At 38.5% G+C, this 24,317-nt stretch overlaps 1 protein-coding gene across 2 annotated transcripts in view; it reads right to left on the bottom strand.

Annotated features, from left to right (window-relative positions):
• PRKG1 (protein kinase cGMP-dependent 1) overlaps window positions 1-24,317 on the bottom strand; it is a 1,161,962-nt gene that overhangs the window by 126,676 nt on the left and 1,010,969 nt on the right. For both annotated transcript variants that reach the window (XM_024563402.4, XM_045197730.3), the window contains exon 8: window positions 23,714-23,779. In XM_024563402.4, the coding sequence (XP_024419170.1) occupies window positions 23,714-23,779 (66 nt within the window). The remainder of the gene's footprint in view (window positions 1-23,713; window positions 23,780-24,317) is intronic.

The raw sequence follows: 24,317 nt of genomic DNA, 5'->3' as shown, positions 1-24,317 counted from the left end.
TCCCCTAGGATAAGGGATAATAAGGAAAGAATAAGCAAATGGGACTATATCAAATTAAAAAGCTTCTGCATGGCTAAAGAAAACATCAGCAAAATAAAAAGGAACCAACCATTTGGGAAAACATATCTGTCAATTATACCTCAGGCAAGGGTTTAATCTCCAATATACATATACAAAACTTATACTATTCCACATCAGGAGTACAAACAATCCAATTAAAAAATGGACAAAAAGACCTGAAAAGACACTTCTCCAAGGAGGACATACAGAGGGCCCAGAGACATATGAAAGGATGCTCAGCATCACTGACATCAGAGAGATGCAAATTAAAACCACAATGAGGTACCATCTCACACTGGTCAGAGTGGCCAACATAAATAAATCAACAAACAGCAAGTGCTGGAGAGGATGTGGAGAAAAGGGAACCCTAGTATAATGTTGGTGGGAAAGCAGACTAGTGCAGCCACTGTGGAAAACAGTATGGAATTTCCTCAGAAAACTAAAGATGGAAATTCTTTTTGACCCAGAAATACCACCGCTGGGACTATACCCTAAGAATCTTAAAACACCAATTCAAAAGAATCTGTGCACTCCTATGTTCATAGCAACACTATTTACAATAGCCCAGTGCTGGAAACAGCCTAAGTGCCCATCAGTAAATGAGTGGATCAAAAAACTGTGGTACATTTACATAGTGGAATACTACACTGTAGAAAGAAAGAAGGAGCTCCTACTGTTCCTGACAGCATGGATGCAACTAGAGAGTATGTGAAATAAGCCAGGCAGTGAAAGACAAATACCATATGACCTCACCTTTACGTGGAATCTATCAACAAAACAAACAAGTGAGCAAAACATAACCAGAGACATGAAATAAAGAATCTGACAGTGACCAGAGGGGAGGGGGTAGGGGAATAATGGGGGGAAGAAGGGGAAGGGGCAAGTCAATGAACATGAATAGAAGACTCATGGGCATGGACAGTGGGGTGGGGATTGACTGGGATCAGGTGGGGGGCAGGTCAGGGGAGAACAATGGAGAAAGAGGTGGGACAACTGTAACTGAACAACAATAAAAAAAAAGTCTCTATATAAATTCAAAATAAAGAATTAAGAGAGAAACTGTCTTTTAAAAATATATTTTGAGATTTTTCCCTCAAACATTTTGAATGTGTAAATACTCTATCTTAAATAGTTACATGCAAATTTCTCATATACAACTCACTCTTACCTAACCATGATTGAATCCAGGAATCTTTTGTAGCTAGTGGGACTCATAGTATGATTAGTAAACAACTGTTACTGGTCTGTGAAAAGATTAAATAGGGAAGTTTAGAAGCTTTTATAGCAAGTTGACACTACTTAAATAATCTGAGGGCGAGATCAGTGGGTTCATATTTTTGAACGGTGAATAGACCTGTTTAGTTATTGTCAAACTCATGAGGTGAGAAACATTTAGTACAAACTGTTTGCAAGTCATACACAGAAGGATAATGTTCAATGTGTGATATTTTAAGATTAGTTCGCTAACTGTAACCCAGAGCATACAAAGTTCAGAATCTATTTATTTTATTGAAAGAATATTTAACTTTAACCGTAACTTCAAAGGATAAATTGACAGAGCTGGCTATAATTTAATAAAGAATTAATGAAAAAAGAACATCACCTCTTCCATTTTGGGTGAAAAATAAAAATAAATATCCTAAATGTGTTGAAATTACTTTAAAAATTACTTTTTCCACTTCCAACAAGGCACTTCTTTGAGTCTGGTTTCTCCACTCGGAGTGTATTAAACAAATCATAAAGCAGTGTAGATGCGCATTATTCCCTGCAAGTGGCCTTCCCATCAACTCAACCTAAATCAGAAAAATCAACAAGAAACAGGCATATTTGGCACAGTTAGGACAGATATTGACATACACACTGTTCTTTAAAAGTGTGCCTATTTCACTTCGGACAGAGAACTGTTACTTCACTCATAAATTTTGGTTTTGCTGTGACTGCAAAGTAAGTGTAAAAGCCATTCCCTCTTTTATTGCTTATACCCGCAGTTTCAAGGACCATGTGATCAACTGTTGTAATTCTTTTTACCCAGCATTATGTTTGTTCTGATATTTTTATTGACATAGAATTTTATGTATGTTCAATGTGATATTTTTAAAAGTGAGCAATGATTTTTATGCCTTTTTGTTTTATTTTTCTGGTAGTCGATTTGCATTTTGTTTTACAAAAGTATCTGATTACGATAGACTGGAAATAAAACACAATAGAACAGGTCCTGAGCACCAGCCCTTGGCCAGCACTGTCCTGGACCACCTACCTTCCCCCTGCCTCTCCTATGTGCCCCTTTCTGAACCCCACCTGACACCTTGTGGTTGCCTTTTCAGGGCACTTACAGCACAGTTCTGGAGCTGGTACTTTTTGGGTCAATGCCTTCACTAAACAATGAACTCTTTGATGTATAGGGTTTTCTGACCATGAATCCCTAGCGCTAGTGAAATCTCTGCACACAGAACACATTCAATAAGTGCTTATTAAACAGCTTAATAAAGTAATTATTTAATCAATTCCTGTAAGTGCTTATTGAAGAACTTAATAAAGTATTGATTTAATCAATTTCTATAACACCTAAAGGTATTTTTAGTAAGCAAATTTAATCACCCTGTATTTAATTTAGTTTTTTTCCCAGAAACATAGAAATCTATTAAATTCCATATGTATTTTTAGGTGAAAGTTAAGAGAATAAATGGCATATTACATAATTTATAGCTTCAATAAATATTAATATACAAATATTAATAAATATAAATATAAAAGCATCACTGTAATATAAAATATTTATAAGAAGTACAGTTACATAAAGGAAAGAATAAACAAATGGGATCTTATCAAAATGAAAAGCTTCTTCATGGCTAAAGAAAACAGCATTAAAATGAAAAGAAAACCAACTGTATGGAAAAACATTTTGTTAATGATACCTCAGAAAGAGTTTGATCTCCAAAATATATTAAAAAACTCCACTCCAGGAAGACAAACAACCCAATTAAAAAATGGGCAAAACACTTGAACAGACAATTCTCCAAGAAGGATATACAAAGGGCCCAGAGACATATGAAAAGATGCTCAGCATCACTAGCCATCAGAAAGATGCAAATTAAAACCACAGTGAGATACCACTTCACACAGGTCAGAATGGCCATCGTAACCAAATCAACAAACAACAAGTGTTGGAGAGGATGTGGAGAAAAGGAACCCTTGTGCACTGTTGGTGGGAATGCAGACTGGTACAGCCAGTATCGAAAACAGTACGGAATTTCCTCAGAAAACTAAAAATGGAACTGCCTTGTGACCCAGCAATTCCACTGTTGGGATTATATCCTAAGAATCCTGAAACACCAATGGAAAAGAACCTATGCACCCCAATGTTCGTAGCAGCACAATTTACAATAGTCAAGTGCTGGAAGCAACTTAGGTGCCCATCGATAAATGAGTGGATGAAAAAACTATGGTACATTTACAAGATGGAATACTATGCAGCAGAAAGAAAGAAGGAGCTTCTACCCTTCATGACAGCATGGATGGAACTGGAGAGCATTATGCTAAGTGAAATAAGCCAGGTGGTGAAAGACAAATACCGTATGATCTCATCTATAAGTGGAACCTAATCAACAAAAGAAACAAGCAAGCAAAATATAACCAGAGGCATTGAAATAAAAAACAAACTGACAGTAACCAGAGGGAAGGTAGGAGGGGATAATGGGGGGAAAGGGGGAAGGGTTTTCAGGAACATCTATAAAGGACACATGGAAAAAACCAAAGGGGGCAGGATCAAGGGTGGGAAGTGGGGTTGGCTGGGGTGGTGTGGAGTGGTGGGTGGGGGGAATGGGGACAACTGTTCTTGAACAACAATAAAAAATGGGGGGAAAAAAAAGAATAGAGTGCATGGTACCATAACAGATAAAAATCATTGAATATGTCAAATCCATTGCCCTGTATTTGGCTAAGCACTCTACTATACAAGGGTAGTAAACCAAGTCAAAACAATCATGTAATCTGGGCACCTGCTAGTTTACTTCAGCTAATGAGGAAAGAGGCCTAGGAAATGGGGGAGGGAGGAGTGCTTCCCTAGATAACAAAGGCTCCTCCCCAACAGGCCCAAGGTCTCTACTTTCTCCAGCATATCCTTTATTGTGGCACTAAAGTGAGAGTGCTGGGATCTCACAGTGTCTGTTAGGCCCTCCATGGAAAGTTTTCCCGAAGAGAACACTATAGTAGACCGTTCTGCGTTGTGTGGGCCCAGGTCCCACTCAGAAAGGCCAATGGGGAGCGAGGTTCGGGGAGCAGGGCTCACACCCACGGATAGGTTTTCGGGTGGGGAATCAGGCCCTCATTGTACCTAGGCCACTTTGAGACTTGCTTTTTGCTAAAACTCCCTCACCCTGAATTGAGGCAGCAAAAGTTTACTGCATATCTTTAAAGTAACTTCCTAAAATCTATCCTAAACCTTCCAAGGACAAGTGGAACCAGCTTAACCACTTTCCCTTTACATTTGCAAATATCCTTCCTCTTTTATGTAATCAGCAACACCCTCTCCTTTGTTTTCTGTAACCACCCAAAGGGACCTGTGCATAGTAAATGAGGATCATCCTCAATGTGATGTGCCCAGAAAAGCAATAGAAACATGTGAGGCAAGGGTCAAGGGGCTCTCCTCTTGAGAGAGTGGCCTGTGCTGTCCCTTTTCCTCCACAGGACTCGGTAGTCCCTGTGAATTTGTCCATTGCAGCCACAACACACGGATCCCGCGGAGGGCCGGTATCCGCATCAGAACACATTTCTTACTCTTTCAAGAAGTTATTCTAGATCAGGGGTCAGCACACTTCTGCCCACGAACAAATCTGGCCCATGCCCGGTTTCGTGAATGAAGTTTGGCTGGAACACAGCCACTTTAATTCTTTTATATACTGTCCATGGCTGCTCTTACACATAAAAGCACAGCTGACTGGTTGTAACAGAAGCAGTACAGCCTGCAAAGCTGAAAGTATTTACTATCTGGCCCTTTACAGAAAAAGGCTATAGACCCTTGTTTCAGATTTTTATCTTCCTCTAATCCAACACTAAATCTCACAATTCTGATTTCCATAATCTGAAACAAATCCCCCTTTCTCTCTTCTTCTTTGGTGCCAGCCACCATCCTACCTTCTCGAGAATTCTGCCATTGCCTTTCCCCTACTACCACTCTGTCCTTACACAGCCGTCAGGGCCACCCATCTTTTAAAAACCTAAATCACATCACCCCACTCCTCTGCAGTCTCTTACACTTGCCTCTGCCTCACAGCCTTTGTGCTCTGCCTAGAACATTCTTTCTCTAAATCTTCGTGTGAGTTTTTCTTAATGCCATTTAGGTTTCAGCTCATGAGTGCCTTCTTGAGACAGGTCTTCTCTGACCTACCTGTAAAGTAGCCTTTAGCCCCAAATCTTACTGCTCTTTTTCTCTGCCATTTTAACCCATTTTATTTTCACCACATCACTTATCATTTGCTAAAAACTACTTTGCTTAAATATCTATCTTTACCAGATTAGAATTAAGTTTCATGGGGTCAGGGGTCTAGTCTATTTTATTCATCAAAAATTCTTTAGGAACTAGAGTACAGATTGGTGTGTAATAGAAATGTGAAATAAATTGATGAATAGATGAGTGAATGCACTCATTCATTACAATACTTACTCATTCCTTGTATGTGACCAGGAGAAGACAGGCAAATACTTAAATCTTCTGAAGAAAAGTAAAAGGTGTATGAATTGAAAGTCCTCTGTACCTCTTTAAGAATCCACCTATATAAGTGATGAACTTTTAAGACTAAAGTTTAGTTATAATGAAGTCCTTACTGAAATTTTGGGTCCTAATGAAGACATACATTGGTATAAAGATAGGTGACATGATTTGAAACGCCAATGTATCATTACATTATATATAGGACATTAAACGAGGGTAATGATTTTAGGCTATAATGGAATTTATATCTTTGAATCCCAAATGCAATTAAAGTGAAAGAAGAGATCTAAAAATGTATCACAACTTTCATGTCAATTAAAAGCAGAAGAAATTAGATAAATCTCCTGTGATAGTTTAGCCTTTGAGGTTATAGAGGGAAATGTGCTTCTAAGTATAGATTGCCCTAATATGACAAACTATGTTTTCCTTAAGGAAAACACCTCCCAACTATTCCTTTTCAGACAATCCATGCAGTAGACAGATTTCTGGGGGCTGACCATTAATTGTGTGTTAGAAACCCTCTTTACCTGAAAGCCAATGATGATGTTTTCTACATATCCGATCAATTTCTTTAAAATAATTCACTTTCCTTAATGGACACAAAATACCAAGACTAAGTTATTTAACTCTTCTCGTAATACAGCAGATTGTCAGTTCTAAGACAATATTGATGTCCGTTTTCTCAATATGAATATACAAACAAATGTTATATTTTCCCAGACTTTCCTGTTCTCAAAGCAGAATCTATGACAACAGTTCTTAATCTATTAAATATTTTTTCACATTTATCTACTTAGAAATGTTTTTTAATTTTTATTGTTCTTCAATTACAGCTAATTTATAAATCAATATAACTGACAAAATTCTTATCAAAACTGTCTAAAAACAAATAGGCAGTTATTAAAAACAATAAAAATCCACAGCTGGTATACTGTAGTTCATATAGCCACATCAATTACATCAGATATTAATTAAAACAATCTACTTTTTTTGTAACTGACTATTTAAAAACTGACTTTATAAAACTTTGGCTAAGAAAAAATATCATGGGAACATAATATACTATGTAAGTCACTGATTTTTAAAAGTAAATTGAAAATAAAATGTGGCAATCCACAAGAAATCTCTCAAAATATCTTTTCAGTATATTCATTTATATCCTGAGACTTTAAAACAATGACAACTTTCATCTCTAACATTTTTACCAAAACCAGCCTGTCACTGGTGTTTTTATTTCTGCTCTCGTTACATGACAGAAAAGGGAAATAAGACTACAAGAAAAAGTCATTTGAAGCTAAGAGATAAATATATTTTTAAATGTATATGTCACAAAATGCTTTAGAATCTAGTAATAACAAAAATATAAAGCACATCATGAAAGTAACAACTAGCATGTGTCAGGAATTGTACAATTTTACATGAATCATCCCCATTTTAAAGATAAGCGACTGAGGATGACATGTAAGTAATCTACCCACGGTCACGGGGCTAGTAATAGTCAACACTGGGATTTGAACAGAAGCAACCTGTCACTGACTCATAATCCCACCCATTACATCATTTTTATCTTCTGACACGGCAAGCTGCAGCCCACTGACTGATGGCTGGTGATATTTACTCTCTCTCACATCCTGCGTTCATAGTCAATCAAATTCTTTAAGAAGAGATTTTTTTCTTTTAACAGATCACCTTATTTCTTCTATTGCATTATATCTATACAAGTTCCAATTAGGAAGTGTGTTTGTCTGCTAGCAAAGTGCTGCGGCCTGGGCGGCTTCACCAAGGGAAATCCATTTTCTCACAGTTCTGGGGGCTGAGAATCCAAGATCAAGGTGACAGCAGGGCTGGTTTCTGACGATGCCTTTTTTTTTTCAATGTACAGTCACCCTCCTCACTGTGTCCTCGCATGGCCTTTCCTCTGCGTGTGCTCCCTCCAGGTGTCTCTTACTATTATTAGCACACCAGACCTGTTGGATTTGGGCCCAGCTCTTATTTTCTCATTTAACCTTGATTACCTTGTAAAGGCTCTGTTTCCAAAAGCAGTCACACGGGTGGCTTGGGCCTCAACATACGGGTTTAGGGGACATATCTGAGTTCATAAAAGGAAGTTTCATGAAGACATGTTAATGATAACTTAGAAGATACTCATGCATCTTGTATAGCTGGGTCTTTAAGAACATTTTAATTTATAATTTTTGGGAGGTTCATTAAAAGTTAAATTGCTGGTATCCATTTATTTCCTTGGACTTAAATTACAGTGACATTATCATTACCTTTCTCTCCTGGAGGGAGCCCCCCAAATTTCTAAAGCAAATCCTCTCTTCATTACTCCTTACGTGAACTCTTCATCTCTTTCCCCTAGACTGTTGCTCCATCAATTACAATACTTTTTATTGTTTCATTTCTTTGTCTCCCTTCAGACTTTTCCTTCCTTTCAGTCTATAAACAAAAGGTTTCTCATACCTAAAATACAAAACTGTACTTTGTGACCAAATACCCAATTTGAATAAACTGAATTTCCTGTTTCTTATCCTCATTTTTAATTAATTCCTAATTATTGCAACCTGGCATTCTTTCTCATTTTTCTTTCATTCTTCTTACTCAAAATTGTCACTAGTCTGCTACCTGGTAAGCCCAGTGCTCTCTTTCCAGCTTCCATCCTCGGTGACCTACATGAGATTCACGGCCCTGCTGCCCATCTTCTCCTGCGCTGTTACTCTCTCCTTCCTTCTGATGTTTCAGTTTCCTGATTCTCCTCCTCCTATACGAGGGGAGACCCCCCAAAATGGAATTTATTTATAAAAAAAGTGTGTATTTATTCTGACATGTTTAAATTTCAGTCACCTTCAAAGTACTCTCTATTTGATGTAATATACCTATTGAAACATTTTTTTCCATTGCTCAAAACAGTTTTTGAACTCATCGATTGTCATGCCTTTTAGTGCTTCTGCATTTTTCTTTTCACCTCTTCCACATCAACAAAACATTTCCCTTTGAGGACTTTTTTCATACGGGATAACAAAAAAGTCTCTAGGGACAAAATTGGGTGAATAGGGAAGATGGGACACGGGGGGCCATGCCATTTTTGGTCAAAAACTTCTGAACACTCAGTGTGGTATGGGCAGGTGTGCTTGTAAGTCACCCATCATGAAATGGGCAAATGTGTTGAAAGAGTCTTCAAAAAATTTCACTGAAGCTGAACTCAGCTTCTCACAACACCACCAGCTGGTACACTGACACAGACGGGTTCCTAGAACTCTGACCTAGTGGGGGAAGCCTGTACTACTAGGGGCCTGCCTTCCAGAACATAATTCCATTTTGGGGATAGTCCCCCCTTGTATGTTACTTCTTAGCATATGTCACACACACTTCTTCTTCTGCTTTCCCTTAAAGATAAAGTTACCCAAATTGTATACTTTGCTGACATTTTCTACCCGATTGACTTATTTTTCTTAGATATTAACTCTTTATGACATGTTCAGTCTAGTTTTTATCTGCATTATCTCGCTGCAACTTCACAAAAAATGTACAACACTTATTTTCAAACTCAGCCCTACTGACATTGGATCAAATAATATTTGTTGTAGGGCCTATGTTGTAGTGCATTGTAAGGTATTTAGCAGCATTCCTCTCCTCTAACCATTAGATGTCCTTAAAAAACCCAGTTGTGACAATTTTTTTAAAAGTCTCCACATATTGTCAATTATCTCCTGGTTGAAAATAAGAAACAAGAGATAAGGCTTAGGGAGATTAGGTAATTTATCTGAGACCACAGCACCAGAAAATGGTAGATCTGGGACTGATCCCAGGTAGTCTGATTTTTGCTAGTTCTTACCTCATACATTAATTACATTTTTCTTTAAGCTCTCCCAGAAAATATCATTTACTTAAAGATTTCAGTGGCAGGCCCCAGAAAAATGATTTTCAAGTCTGTATCTCCATCCTTGACCTCCCCAGATGCACACGGCGATCGTTTCACAGAGTGTCGTGTGCGTATCTCCCCAGCACCTCAAACTCGGCTTAACCTAACTTCTTTAACCCTCTTCCACCAAGACTTACTGCCGAGCTCCTTGTCTCCCTTAATGGCATTATTGTTTAACCTCTATCAATATCTATTAGCTCTGTGATCGGCACCTGTGTTCAATAAATGAAACTGTATATTTGTCTGTATATCTAACTATACCTGTGTGTGTATGTGTGTGTGTGTGTGTGTGTGGTAACCCTGTATGTGGACAAAATAGGAAAATAGTTTAGGCAGTGTCATCTCACTATTTAAGAAAATACACTAAAATATTAACAGCAGTTACCTTGAATGTTAGCATTATATTTATATTTTTCTGTGCTTTCCAATTTTTCTCAATGAACAGTTATGTTTATAATGCCTGACATTGACTATATAAAAATGTAAAAATAAAACAAAGAAGAGAGAAATAAGTCAACCCTGTGAGAATTATGTAACATAAGTAAAAACATTTGCACTGAACTCAAGTGGTGTTTTCATCTAGATGAAAATATATCATCTCTAGTTCATCTAGGAGGACACACGCCATCATCCTTACCAACCACCAAATTATGATTTGCCTTTGCTAGTCTGATTTATGTTTTAATATTGGTTCAATTGCATGATTGTTGCAGGGTAGTGCATAATTTGACCATTATAGTTCATTCACACTAGTAATTCTGAAAAGTTCCTTTTAGTAAATAAAGTTCATTCTGGGAACAGATTTCACTGTTATTGTAGCTGATGCTAATCCAATTCATGCATCAATGCGATGAGTTACAAAATGAGTACCAAGTGCTAGACATATTGAAAAGAAAAGGAAAGTCTTAGATCTTTATGATCCAGCTGGGCCTATAATAGCTGCCTCACCAGGGAAAGTACCTACTAAAGTAAGCACACTCATTTAACTCTACCAAAAAAAGCAATGTGAATATCTAAAGCAGAGTTCAACTTTCAAACTTAATGATTACATTGTTTTTTTTTTAAGATTTTATTTATTTATTTTTAGAGAGAGAGGAAGGAAGGGAGAAAGAGAGGGAGGGAAACATCAATGTGTGGTTGCCTCTCATATGGCCCCCACTGGGGACTTGGCCCGCAACCTAAGCATGCACACTGACTGGGAATCGAACCAGCAACCCTTTGGTTTGCAGTCCACACTCAATCCACTGAGCTACACCAGCCAGGGCTTAATAATTACATTGTTGATCTTCAAACTGATTGTTAAGCTTCTGCCAGAAATTAATCAGGGCATATTCTCCTCCCTACCTTATCTCTACAGCACAAGGAGCATTCTAATCCCCTCCCCAAGTAAACAGCTAAAAATACCATATGGAAGACTTTTAAAGAGAATTTCAAATATGAAGTTTTTAGTTGGAAAAATTAAGATTGATTTTTTAGGTTTGGAAACAAAGTTTTCTCAGCTTTTCTTTTTCATTCATACAACTGGTTTATGAGTTTCCAAGACATTGCTAAATCTCTAAGGAATAGTTTTTAACACATTCAATGGAAAAATTCAGGCCACAGATATATAGACAGTTTTAAGCATTTATGGGGAAAATGAATTATTTATTCATTGATGTAAAACAAAACAACCATTGTAATTAGCAAAACCAAAGTTCTGACTGTAATATTTTAAAACTGATTAACTGTGAACTCCAACATCAATTTCCATTCATCATCTAATTGTCAGGGGGAAAAACTCATTTGTAACTGCCAATGGACTTCTCCATCTGAATATCTGAATACCACTTAAGCAGTTTGAAGTTATAATATCCATAACTGAATCAACCATTTACTTCCATCTCAACCTGCTTTATCTCCCATACTTTTGATCTGTTTATAGGCAGACATCCACCAAGTCTTCTGAGATAGAAGCACTTCTCTCCCACCTTCCACATTGAATTATTTCCCCAAATCTGCTTTAGAGAAACATTTAGACTCTTAAGTTCTAGTGCACAATCAGTAGGGCTGTGGCTTAGCAATCAATCATCCAACCCCTTCCTTCAAAAATAAATACACACTATAGTTGCCACAGCTCCCTCTTGGTTCCTCACCTTTCAGAGGATAAAATCCATATTCTTTCTGTTTGAGATATTAGGAACTTTCTTTATAATCTGTCTCCATCTTTTTTTTCCAACCATATCTCCCAGCACTCCACCTATCTAGTTGACTTAATTGACTGTCCAGTTCCTTAACCCATATATATACCTTTTTTTTTTTTTTGCCATAGTCTACTTATTACTGTACAATGCCCTTTCTGAATTCTATGTCTGTGCATGCCCTTCCTCAGCAGGAGCTGCCTTTACTCTCTGCCTTTACTCTCCTTTACTTGTAAAATCCCTACACAAAGACTTGACTCACATATCACTTTCTCCAGCAAGTCCTCTAGGATGCTACAGGCAGAATACAATCCTCCATCCTCAGTTATCCCCAAGTATTTTGTTCACACTGGAATGGTTTCTCATGTGGATTTTTTTAAATATATTTATTGATTATGCTATTACAGTTGTCCCATTCCCCCCCCCACTCCACTCCATCCTGCCCACCCCCACCCTCCCACATTCCCCCCCTATAGTTCATGTCCATGGGTCATGCTTATAAGTTCTTTGGCTTCTACATTTCCTACACTATTCTTACCCTCCCCCTGTCTATTTTCCACCTATCATCTATGCTACTTATTCTCTGCACCTTTCCCCCCCCTCCCCCCCCACTCCCCTATTGACAACCCTCCATGTGATCTCCATCTCTATGGTTCTGTTCCTGTTCTAGTTGTTTGCCTAGTTTGCTCTTGTTTTTGTCTTAGGTGTGGTCGTTCATAACTGTGAGTTTGCTGTCATTTTTACTGTTCCTATTTTTGATCTTCTTTTTCTTAGGTAAGTCCCTTTAACATTTCATATAATAAGGGCTTGGTGATGATGAACTTCTTTAACTTGACCTTATCTGAGAAGCACTTTATCTTCCCTTCCATTCTAAATGATAGCTTTGCTGGATACAGTAATCTTGGATGTAGGTCCTTGCGTTTAATCTTGGGTAATGTAATTATGATGTGCCTTGGTGTGTTCCTCCTTGGGTCCCCCTTCTTTGGGACTCTCTGAGCTTCTTGGACTTCCCGGAAGTCTATTTCCTTTGCCAGATTAGGAAAGTTCTCCTTCATTATTTGTTCAAATAAGTTTTCAATATTTTGTTCTTCCTCTTCTCCTTCTGGCACCCCTATAATTTGGATGTTGGAACATTTCAAGATGTCCTGGAGGTTCATGTGGATTTTTTAATGCATCCTTCTTGACCAGCAATCACTCCAAGCCAGGCAAAAACATTGCTATTTATCTTCATAGTTCTGGATCTCGGGATAGGATTGGTTTGGAATCTGTATTGTTAGCTCTAAATTCATCCTTCTTGACTGCTCTGTAAAAATGAATCTGGACTATTTACATTTTTTTCTTTGCCAACTGGCACTGGAACTTTGCCAGCAGAGGACACTGGTTCCAGCATGCCTCGTAGGTTCTTGCAGCTTGTCCAGCGTCTGGCTGCTTCAGTGCATGGAGGCCAGCAACACCAAGCAGCCAGCAGCTTCCTCAGCAGCCTTTCCTCAGGGAGCTTTATATTTCCCTGTGAACAGCTGTCCCTGGAACCCTACAGGGAAGAATTCTTGTGCAAGTTCTATATCTGGCATCATAGCACTTCATGACCATTGCAAGCCATGGCTGTGTCCTTCTCAGTTGGGGTGACTTTGCAATTTATAATGCACAGAACAGCACCCTACAAAAATATATATTTGACCCAAAATGTCAACAGTGCCAAATTTCAGGAACCCTACTCCATAATCATGTCTAGTTCTTTGTCCCAGCAGGACAAGAGGGTGGAGGGGGCGGGGGAAGGGTCTTCCTTGAGTACTGTCGCAGAGGCCTAGGGTCACTACTCCTTATATCCCTTATTTGTATATCCCCTATTTGTATACCCTTCTTACTAGCTAATCCCTTATTACTCCAATCCTCTATTTAGTTACTAATTCTTTTCAATAAAGTTTCCCTGTTCAGATTACTATGTGCTATCTCTGTTGGACCCAGACCAACAGAGCATTACTCATTCATTCACTCCAATGCGTACTTAGTGAGTGCTTACTGTGTACTTCCTGACTCTGTGCTAAAAGCTGAGGATGCAGCGGTGAACAAAAGAAACACGGTTTCTGTCCTCCTCAGGCTCCTGTAGCTCGTAAGTTAAAGCAGACAAGTGTGAATGTATGACAAAGCAAGCAGAGGGTGGTGCGGAGAAACACAACATGAGAACACAACTTACTATAGAAGGTCAGGGGAGTGATTGAATGAAGACCCTGTATATTTGTGATGAAATAAATGAATTAAAGTAATAAAATTTTCATTTTAATTCGGTGATTCCAATTATTTTGCCAGACAGTAAGGTTCTGATGTAATGAGATTGGTAGCCATTTGGAGAGGCATTTGGAACACAAAGCTTTTACCCACTAATACTTTTTTTCTTACAAGTAGAATTCACAAATATATTTTAGCTCAATTTGTAGGCCAACAATTCTTACTTATCAGGTGAACTTTTTTGATATTAATATATTATTTGTTTCTTTTCATGATTCTAAGCTTCTTGAAGTCAACTGTCTCTTCTTATGCATTTCTATTTATCACAGCTCTGATTCTAATGCTTAACACACAGTATATGCTTAATAAGTGCTCATTGAATTAGTAAGTGCGTATTTTATATCTTCGTAATGTAAAGCATAATGTGATTCAGGTGAAAAAGCACTGAAGTAGATGTCATGAGACCACCCTGTTTCAATCTCATCCTCAGCACTAAAGAGTTTGGACAGAGTGTGTGGGGGGGATGGAGACAACTGTACCTGAACAGCAATTAAAAAAAAAAAGTTAAAGAAAATAAAAAGAGGAGTTTGGAGAATCTATAGTCCCTCCAGGACTCATCTTTCTCATTTCTCAACTTGAGCAATCCATCGCAGAAGAGATTTTTTCAAGGTCTCATTAATTTCTAAATTCTAAGACATAACAAATGTGTTAGAGCATCAGAATGTGAATGCATTACCTATCTTAGCTCATTTTTATTAAACACTGATTTGGGTGCACCTAACACTTCTTGGCCTCAATTTCCTCACCTATAAAATAAAGCTGAATTATTCCAGGGATTAGCCAACTATTGCCCTTGGGCCAATGGCAGAATTAAGCTTTTATGACAAAGAATTGGCCACAAAACTGAAAATACTCACTATCTCACCCTATATAGAAAACATCTCTGAAGCTCTGGCCTATAAGGTCCCTCTTACTTCTCCTTCTTAAAAATCTGCTATGTCTTTTGGAGTAATCCTGTCACCATCTAAATTTTTTAACAATGTTTTTGAAACAAAAAAAATATGCTAAATTTGGTTAATGGGCATCAGCACATTAAAGACAAGGGACTTCTTTAATCTTGAATGATCAGTAGGTGACCAAAGAGTACTGTGAGAACCTTCTATGGGGCTGTGACTTAACAGATTAGAGCTGGGAATTACACATACAGCAGACATAAAAATAACATTAACATATTTGCCTTTACACCCCCAAAATACTAGATGTCTGTCTGAGTGGATGACATTCAGCTATTAACCAGTAAGTTCTAGTTGGAGGGCTGAAGCAAGAGACTGGATCTTTGCAATGAGTTCCCCGTCGGTGATGTTATACATTGTTTCTTTATGGACTTCAGGAGAAGGGTCTGCCATTTTAAAGCATCATACCCTTTCCGTGACTTCAAACAACAAACACTGTCTCCAGATATGTTCATTTTTCAGTGGAAATGAGCTTATTTTGTAGTGAGATCATGCTTGCTCAGGACATGCTATAATTCAAATACATCACTACACTGAGCCAATATAATATCTCCCTTTCTTTTAAACTTATGGCTTTTATCTCTTCTGCTCAATAAATATTGTGTGTAAAGTGTACTAATCCATAACAGTTCCATAAAAAAGAAAAGCCCAAAAAAATGCAGCTGACACCACTTATCACAGGCACATTTGCTTTCTTGTGATCACCCTGCCAATATCCTCACGTCACCCCAGACTTCATTCTGGAAAAGGAACCAAAATAAAATCCCCTTAGGCTGTAGGAAAGGCTGAGGCTGTGAAATATTTTAAGTTTATCACCCTATCAGTTAAGCAATGTGGCTACAGGTAATGTCACATGTGGACTCCCTGTAGTCCTATCGTGTGGACACAGAATGCCAAGCCTTATAAAGACAAGGACGCAGGTCACCTAGAGGGGCAAAAACCACTGGGTACATTCACAGCCTTCACAAGACTGACCTGGGAGGTGTGGTTAAAATGGTGCCTGAAAGGTTCTGCTGTACCCCAAATTTTCCTCTGCTATCCTTCCACTGTCCTCGATTAGCACCTGAAAATTCTAAAATCTTTTCATGATTTTTCGGTCTTCAGGAAGTATATCATCAAAATGTAAATAATTCTTGCAGAGAACCATCTCAACCTCTAATTAGCTATTAGCCAAATTAATTCAAAGCCTGGAGTGAAGTCCTAGAGGATACGAGAGTGAAATTAAATACAGGAATCAAAAACAAACAAACAAAAATGGTGGTGTGTGTAGGGGGGTGAGTAGTGCCTACAGAAGGGTAAAGTGAAGAAGATAAGGGGACTTGGGGGAAAGGGTGTCAAGAGGGGAGGGCTAGGAGACAGATGGCACCCGGTGGACCAACACTGGAGGGCACTTTGAGTCAGTATTCTTTATGTATTTGCTTTATTTAAATTCTGGCTGAGCGCAGCAAGGAGGACAATCAGAAGAGGACCACTGGGGGTCGCACTCAATTCTTTATTTATTTTTATTTTTTTATTTTTAAATAAACATTTTATTTTGGAATAGTTCTCTAGGTTTTCTTTCCTTTTTTTAAAAACTGTTGTTTAAGTACAGTTGTCTGCATTTTCACCCCACCAGGCACCACCCCCATCCCCACCTCCCACCCTCGAACTTACCCCCTTTGGCTTTGTCCACGGGTCCTTTATACATGTTCCTTGATGGCCCTTCCTGTATTATCCCACATTATCCCTCTCTCCGCTCCTCTCTGGTTACTGTCAGTTTGTTCTTTATTTCAAAGTCTCCGGTTGCATTTTGCTTGCTTGATTCTTTAGTTGATTAGGTTCCACTTATAGGTGAGATCATATGGTACTTGTCTTTTACTGCCTGGCTTACTTCACTTAGCATAATGCTCTCCAATTCCATCCATGCTGTCACGAAGGGTAGGAGCTCCTTCTTTCTTTTCTGCTGTGCACTATTCCATTGTGTAAATGTACCACAGTTTTTTGATCCACTCATTTACTGATTGATGGGCACTTAGCTTGCTTCCAGCACTTGGCTATTGTAAATAATGCTGCTCTGAACATTGGGGTGCACGGGTTGTTTTCCACTGGTATTTCAGGATTCTTAGGGTGTAATCCCAGCAGTGGTATTGCTGGGTTAAAAGGCAGTTCCATTTTTAGTTTTCTGAGGAAATTCCATACTTTTTTCCACAGTGGCTGCTCTAGTCTGCATTCCCACCAACAGTGCACTAGGGTTCCCTTTTCTCCACAGCCTCTCCAACACTTGTTTGTTGCTTTGTTTATGATGGCCATTCTCACTGGTGTGAAGTGGTATATCACTGTGGTTTTAATTTTCATCTCTCTGATGGCCATCGATTATTTAATAATGATTAAGTCAGGGAGTCAGCAAACTGTGGTTTAAAGGCTAAATTCAGCCCATTGTCTGACTGCTAGCTAAGAACGATTTTAAAACAGACATATGAGTTGATTTGTAATAAGTAGCCTGGTAGCTAAAATCTTACTATTTTTTAAGAGTATTGCTATATTTATTTTTTATTTTATTATTTTTAAAGGTTTTATTTCTTTATTTTTAGAGGGAGGGGAAGAGAGGGAGGAAGAGAGGGAGAGAAACAGAGATGTGTGAAAGAAGCATTCATTGTTTGCCTCTCACGTGCACCCCAACAGGAGACGGGCCCACAATCCAGGAATCGAACTGGTGACATTCCACTTTGCAGGATGATGCTCTACCAATTGAGCCATACCAGTCAAGGCAAATCTTGCTATTTTTTAATATATGGTATAGATATTCCTATTACACATGAGGCAACTATAACCCTAGGAGGTTAAAACCTTGAATATTAGTCACCCAGGCTTCCCTGACCAATAGAGATACCTCAATTTCTAAGATGGACAGTTACAATGTCCTATAATCTGACATTTGACACTCCCTCCCAATCTCATCATTTTTATGCCGAAGCACCCTTCCTCCAGGTTAGTTCTTGGTATTTGTCTCCCAGACCTTGTCTCAATGACACAAGGGTCACCATGGAGGACCTTAGGGACCACCTGGAATGATTTGGAGGTAGAAGTGCTTTAAAGGGCTTACCCTCATGGAGCCAGAAGTGTTTCTCTGTTTGCTTTCTAATGAGTTTGATTTAAACAATGGGCTTGGTACAACAAACATTTAAAACCAACAGTGATTTCATTTAAGTTTGATATTATTGGGGTGATAGTCAAAATAATGAACAGCCAGTATGGCACAGGAACTGACCAATCAGAGTGGAAACTGATCCTGTGTTTGTCAGATGTCACCTCTTAGTTGCTGGATCAGGAAGACGTCTGGGGAGCCCTGGGAGGGGACTCAGATGACGGGGGCAGCAGGTGGTGGAAGGCACACACACAGACAGAATGCAAACCGCTATTTTCCAACCCATTCAAAAATATTGAAATTTCATAACCAGGATGCCTACATCTTGGAGGTTACATAGAAAAGCTGTGACAGAGTTACAAGTCTAACTCAGAATTTAATTTCCTGGGGAGAAATATATAACTTTTAATATTTGATAGTACTTAGGTTACTGCCCTTAACAATGCTCAATGTCAAAAAACAAAGTATTGTCCTTGAACATCTAGCTTCATCAACACATTTTTATGCCAATTAAAAAGTAAAATTCCATAACTGACTACAAAACACAGTGATGCACTTAATTTTACATTTATTTCTTCATGTATTCTGGAGCAAGAGATGCTAAAAACACCTAGTAGTTTTTATACATTCAAAACATTTACTAATGGAATTAGGTTATTCTTTTTTTTAAATTTTTTATTGTTATTCAATTACAGTTGTGTGCCTTTTCTCCCCATCCCTCCACCCCACCCCAGCTGAACCCACCTCCCTCCCCGACCTCCACCCTCCCCCTTGATTTCGTCCATGTGTCCTTTATAGTAGTTCCTGGAATTAGGTTATTCTTACAGACTAATATTCTTTATCTATTTTCTCAAGTTTGGAATCACTGGAGGTGGTTACTAAGATAATGATTAGACTGCAAGAAACCAATTCTCAAGGAATATTTTTTGAGGAAAGCATGTATCTGTTTATCATTTCCTGGTTTGTCAATGAGCATTTTAAAAATAATTTCTGACATGCATGATTAGTTACAACAATGTTCATTTAATCTCCCTCTGTAATGATAACTCTTAATCACGGGCTATTTAACATGGTACCTCACTTGTAAATTTGGCAAAGAAGCTCCTCTTGCTGACAGTTCTGCCATCTGTTTGCATGGGATGAAGCCCGGGTACCCCGCTAATTGGCCATAAATTAGGTACCAGCTCCAGGCTTTTGACAGGATCCTTCAGTTACAGTTTAATTTTTTTTTTTTTTTTTTTGGTTAAGATGTGAATTCAACATTGGTGGGAAGCCCAAGTTTTCTACTAAGAGTACAGAAATGTACTTCTTGAGTCCTAGACTCAAGCTATCTTCTCTATATTTATGTGTGAAGCTAGACCTCACTCAATGTTTCCTCTTTGTATATATCCCTGAACATAAACTTAGGCTGATTATAGAGAAAGATTGCGAAATCCAAGAAATTTCTGTGTCTTTTGTAAGAATAGGAAGAAAGCATTTATTGGGAGCTTATTATACATTTTGTACTGTCCATGGACCCTTATGTTAAATTGATCTTCAAACCAATTTTATAATTCAGGTACTTTTTAAAAATTTTTTATTGTATTTTTCCCATTACTATTTAACCCCCTTTTACCCTATTCCCCTGCAATCTCTGTACTGTTGTCCGTGTCCATGAGTCCTTTTCCCTTTTTTCTCTGTCCCTCCACTTCCAAACCTCCCCTCATGCCCATAGCTGTCAGCCTGCTCTCCGTCTATGACTCTGTCTCTGTTTTGCTCATTAGTTCAGTTTGTTCATTAGATTCCACATATGAGTGAAATCACATAACATTTGTCTTTTTCTGACTGGTTTATTTCACTTAGCATAATGTTCTCCAGGTCTATCCATGCTGTCACAAAGGGTGAAATTTTCTTTTTTCTTTTTTATAGCTGAGTAGTATTCCATTGTGTAAATGTCCCATAGCTGTTGTATCCACTCATCTACTGATGGACACTTGAACTGCTTCCATATCTTGGTGATTGTAAATAGCATTGCAATGAGCATAGGGGCACTTACATTCTTTTAAATTAGTGTTTTGAGTTTCTTCGGATATGTTCCCAAAAGTGGGATCACTGGGTCAAAAGGCAGATTCCTTCTTACTTTTGAGGTATTATCTCATTTATTTTCAGATGAGGGAACTGAGACTTAGATTTTGAGTAACTTGCCCATATTGTCATCAAATGGTACAGTCAAGATTCAAGTCCTGGGCTTTATTTGTCAAAGCCCATGCATGCCCCACTGTATACTGTATACGACAGGCTTGGGAACAGAGAAAATTAGGAGGAGGCAAAAGTATGTGTGTGACGCTACTTAATACTTCTACTTCTCTCAGAACCTCAGTGAACTAAAATGAAGATGCTAGACTAGATGACCCACAAAATCTCATCCAACTGATTGTGATTTGATTAATCTGGGCTTTACCATTTACCACAAAACCTATCCCATTATTAAACTTCTACAGGCTTCCTTTTCCTCTTCTGTAAAATACCTTAGCCACTTTCTAGAAGTGTTCCATGTGTGGAGATTTATAAGTTATAAAGGACTATAAAGACCTGAACTGATATGATCACCCATTCACCCCCATCACGTGGCAGCCCCCCAGGCCCACTCTCACTCCTCCCACACAGATCTTCTTGCTTATTCTTTACAGGCAAGATTAAGCCCATCCAAATAGCCATAACTTTCCTTATCTACATCTCTGTAAAATTTTTACCTCTCCTTTTTTTGGCTATATTAAGAAAATTAAAAAAAAAAAGATATGTTGTCCAAATGACCTGTCCCATTTGACCATACTTTGTTCTCCTGTGGCCCCACTTCAAGCAAATATTCCCTGTGGTAATCATTTGTTTCATCCTCCTGGATGCTTGCACATACCCAGCATAAGGAAACCCTCTGAGACCCTACTAATTCCTTATGCTCCAACCCTATTTCTTCCTGTCTTTAAGCATATTTCTTGGAGGAAAGAACCATTAGTCTTGGTGCTCACTTCCTTAATGCCCACTCACTCTGTAATTTGGACTCTATTCTATTTATTTAGAAAACTTCACTATATTAAAATTTTATATTTTACACTATTCAATTTATTGGGGTGACATTGGTTAATAAAACTACATGTTTCAGGTGTACAGTTCTACATCACCTGTGTATTGTATTGTGTGTTTACCACCCCAAGTCGTCTCCTTCCATCACCATTGATGCCCCGCCGCATTCTCACGACCTTATTAAAACTTTTCTCCCAGCTGTTTAGTAACCTGTGTGTCTTTTGGCTTCTCACTTGAATTTAACACTGTTGGATTTTATCCCTTTTCTCTTAAAAGCTTCTTAGCTTCTGAGGGTTCTTACACTGATCTGATTGGTAACATCTGTTTTATTCACTGTTTTATATCATTCATCTTCTTATGTAAAAATTTTCCCAAATTCTAAACCTGATTCTTTTATCTTCTCTATTTTTTCATGTAATTTCATCTAGTCTAATGGCCTCAACGGTTAATTCCATGTAAGCAATTTAAAGTTAACTTTAAATTAACTCTAACAAGTTTTTGTCCCATATTTTGCACTTCCTATAGGGCATCTGTTCCTGAGTGTACAACTTGTATGTCAAATTCATTATGTTTCGAGAGGAATACCTGTGCCTCTCAAACTGTTCCTCTTCCATATTCCTTTTAGATCCTCTCAATCCTGACTGCACCCCTAATTTTCCCCTTGCCCTTCACATTCAGTCAAGTATTAAGCCCTCTGATTTTACCTCTTCATTCTCATGCATTCCTCCTATGAATGGTCTCATGATTACCACTTGGATTTATAGACTCCTCACCAAATATTCTGTCCTTAACTTCTCCCTCTAATTCACCTAATGCAGCATTCTCAGATTGGCCTACCAAATACAGTGTTATAGTGACATTATTTTGCTGCATATAATTGTCACCCTTAACTCAATATTCAATGTTCTTGGTGAACCAGCCCCCATATATCTATGAACTTATTTTTCCCAACACCTCCCCGAACTACCTTTACTTAGCCTCACTCCAGCCAATTGAAATGGCTCATGGTTCCTTTGTGAGCATTGAGTATGCTGTTCACTCTATTTATATCGCCTCTCCTGAACTTCCAGGTCCAGCTAATAATGCCATTTTTCCATGAACACTTCCCTGATTCTCCTCAGAAGTAGTCACTCCCTTTTCCAGATTCCCAGAAATGTGTATCCTGACCCTTATTACATTCTGGTTTGCATGATGGTTATTTCTATATACGCCACAAAACCTGTACCAGAAGCTAACTGCCGAACCAGGATCTGTGCTGCTCCATTGATGGTTCCCAGGGCCCCTAACAACGTCCTGTGTAGGGTAAATCCTCAGTAAGATGTTAGCTGATAAAAGAATGAACGACTGGGAAATTCCTGGTTCTGGGAATCAGACAAAGTGTCTCTACTTCAGAGGTACTTCTGGACAGAACTATCATTCTGCAGCTCTGCCACTGCTCTGTTGCAAGAGACCCAACACAGAGGGGCTTCCAATCGTGAGATGAGCAAATCAAGTGGGTTCTCTCTTGATTCACACCCCTCTGAGCTCAGCATTCACCTCCAACATTTTGGGCTGATCACATCTGTGTCATTTTGCACTGACTCTCAGAGTGTATTCCTATCATGTAAAAACGGATGTTTTACAGTTCTTCTTGGGTCAGGCAGTTGGCTTTTCTGATAAAATTACCAATAAGCACCGAAATAATGGAAAATCTGGTGTACTGCTCCCAGATAGTGAACGCGTGTTTTATTCATGCTCTTGTTGAGTCAACAATCTGATATTTGCAGTTTAACCTATAAAGCACTCAGGTAATGGGTAATGGGAATAGCAAACCAGAATGGAGGGAACAAACAGGGATAGGCATCTCGGAACAAGCTTACAATGGTCCTAAATATATGCCTATGGCTAGAATTGATGCTTTCTCCAAAACTGTCTCCCTAAAATGTTTCTATTATAGGAGCCTGGGGATGAAAGAAAAGACAAGATAACTAAACCATGATCAAAGAATAGTCCATTTTCTAATAACACTAATATTAACTATTATTATTATAGTTATTGTTATTATTCTAAAAACGTACACAAACCACCAGCATCGCTTAAGTACCTCCTTACTGAGACAGAGCTGGACACATAGCTCTCCTGGCGTGTTCCCCTTGACCCTCACAATGTAGCAAAACGTTGCATTATGCCCGGTTTACAACTGCGCTCGCTGAGGTGACGTGTACAGTGGTTAAGTACCTTTGTGAAGATCACAAGTGGCAGAGCGGGCTACTTTCAACAATAATAGGAAAGGAGAATCAAAAATAGAACTCATTTTAGAGTAAAAAGATATGAAACAGATATTAACGGCGGCATAAAATGGTGTCTAACTCCCAGAACTCAGGTATGTCACTCGTGTGTGTGCGTGTGTGACGCGCAGGACAAGGCGATGCATGTACTCACTCTCTGTCGATCACGAGGCAGGTCACGGCTTCGGCAGCAATTACATTTGCTGTTCTCACATCTTCCCTATATGAAAATAGAAAGAAATGGAAGTGAAATAACCTTTAATACCAAAGAAAAGTGTTCATTGTGATTAATTCAGGAAACATACTACATTATGTATAATCTTCTGATTTATCCGCTTCCAGGTTTAAGTTTTGTTCGTCTTTCAAACGTCTTCGTCCTGAGGAATCGCCTTAAACTCGCCCTGTATCACACAGATCTTACCGAGAGAATTCAGTACTTCCAATCTTTAAAGTTCCACTTATACAAGTGAAAGAAAACTTTGTATCATCACTCCCTGTGCTTTTGGGGGAATTAATGAGTTAATTGGATAATGATAAAGACAGTCCTGAACATGGACAGATACAAACTTTTTAAGGACCTGAAGATATATTCTGGAAACGGAGACTTTAATTCCTGTGTGCAGGAATTTATCACTACAACCTGGAGAACAACTGATCTCTTTCCATTATTTCCTTACTTTAGAGACCATGTTTTTATGAGGCTAATCTTTCGGCAACTTATAGTCCACAGTAGTGCATCTACACCAGAGCTTACGGAT

Source organism: Desmodus rotundus, chromosome 4, assembly GCF_022682495.2.
Source record: "Desmodus rotundus isolate HL8 chromosome 4, HLdesRot8A.1, whole genome shotgun sequence".
NCBI lineage: Eukaryota > Metazoa > Chordata > Mammalia > Chiroptera > Phyllostomidae > Desmodus > Desmodus rotundus.
Note: the sequence above shows the minus strand (reverse complement) of the source record. Positions and strands in the feature narration are given on the sequence as shown.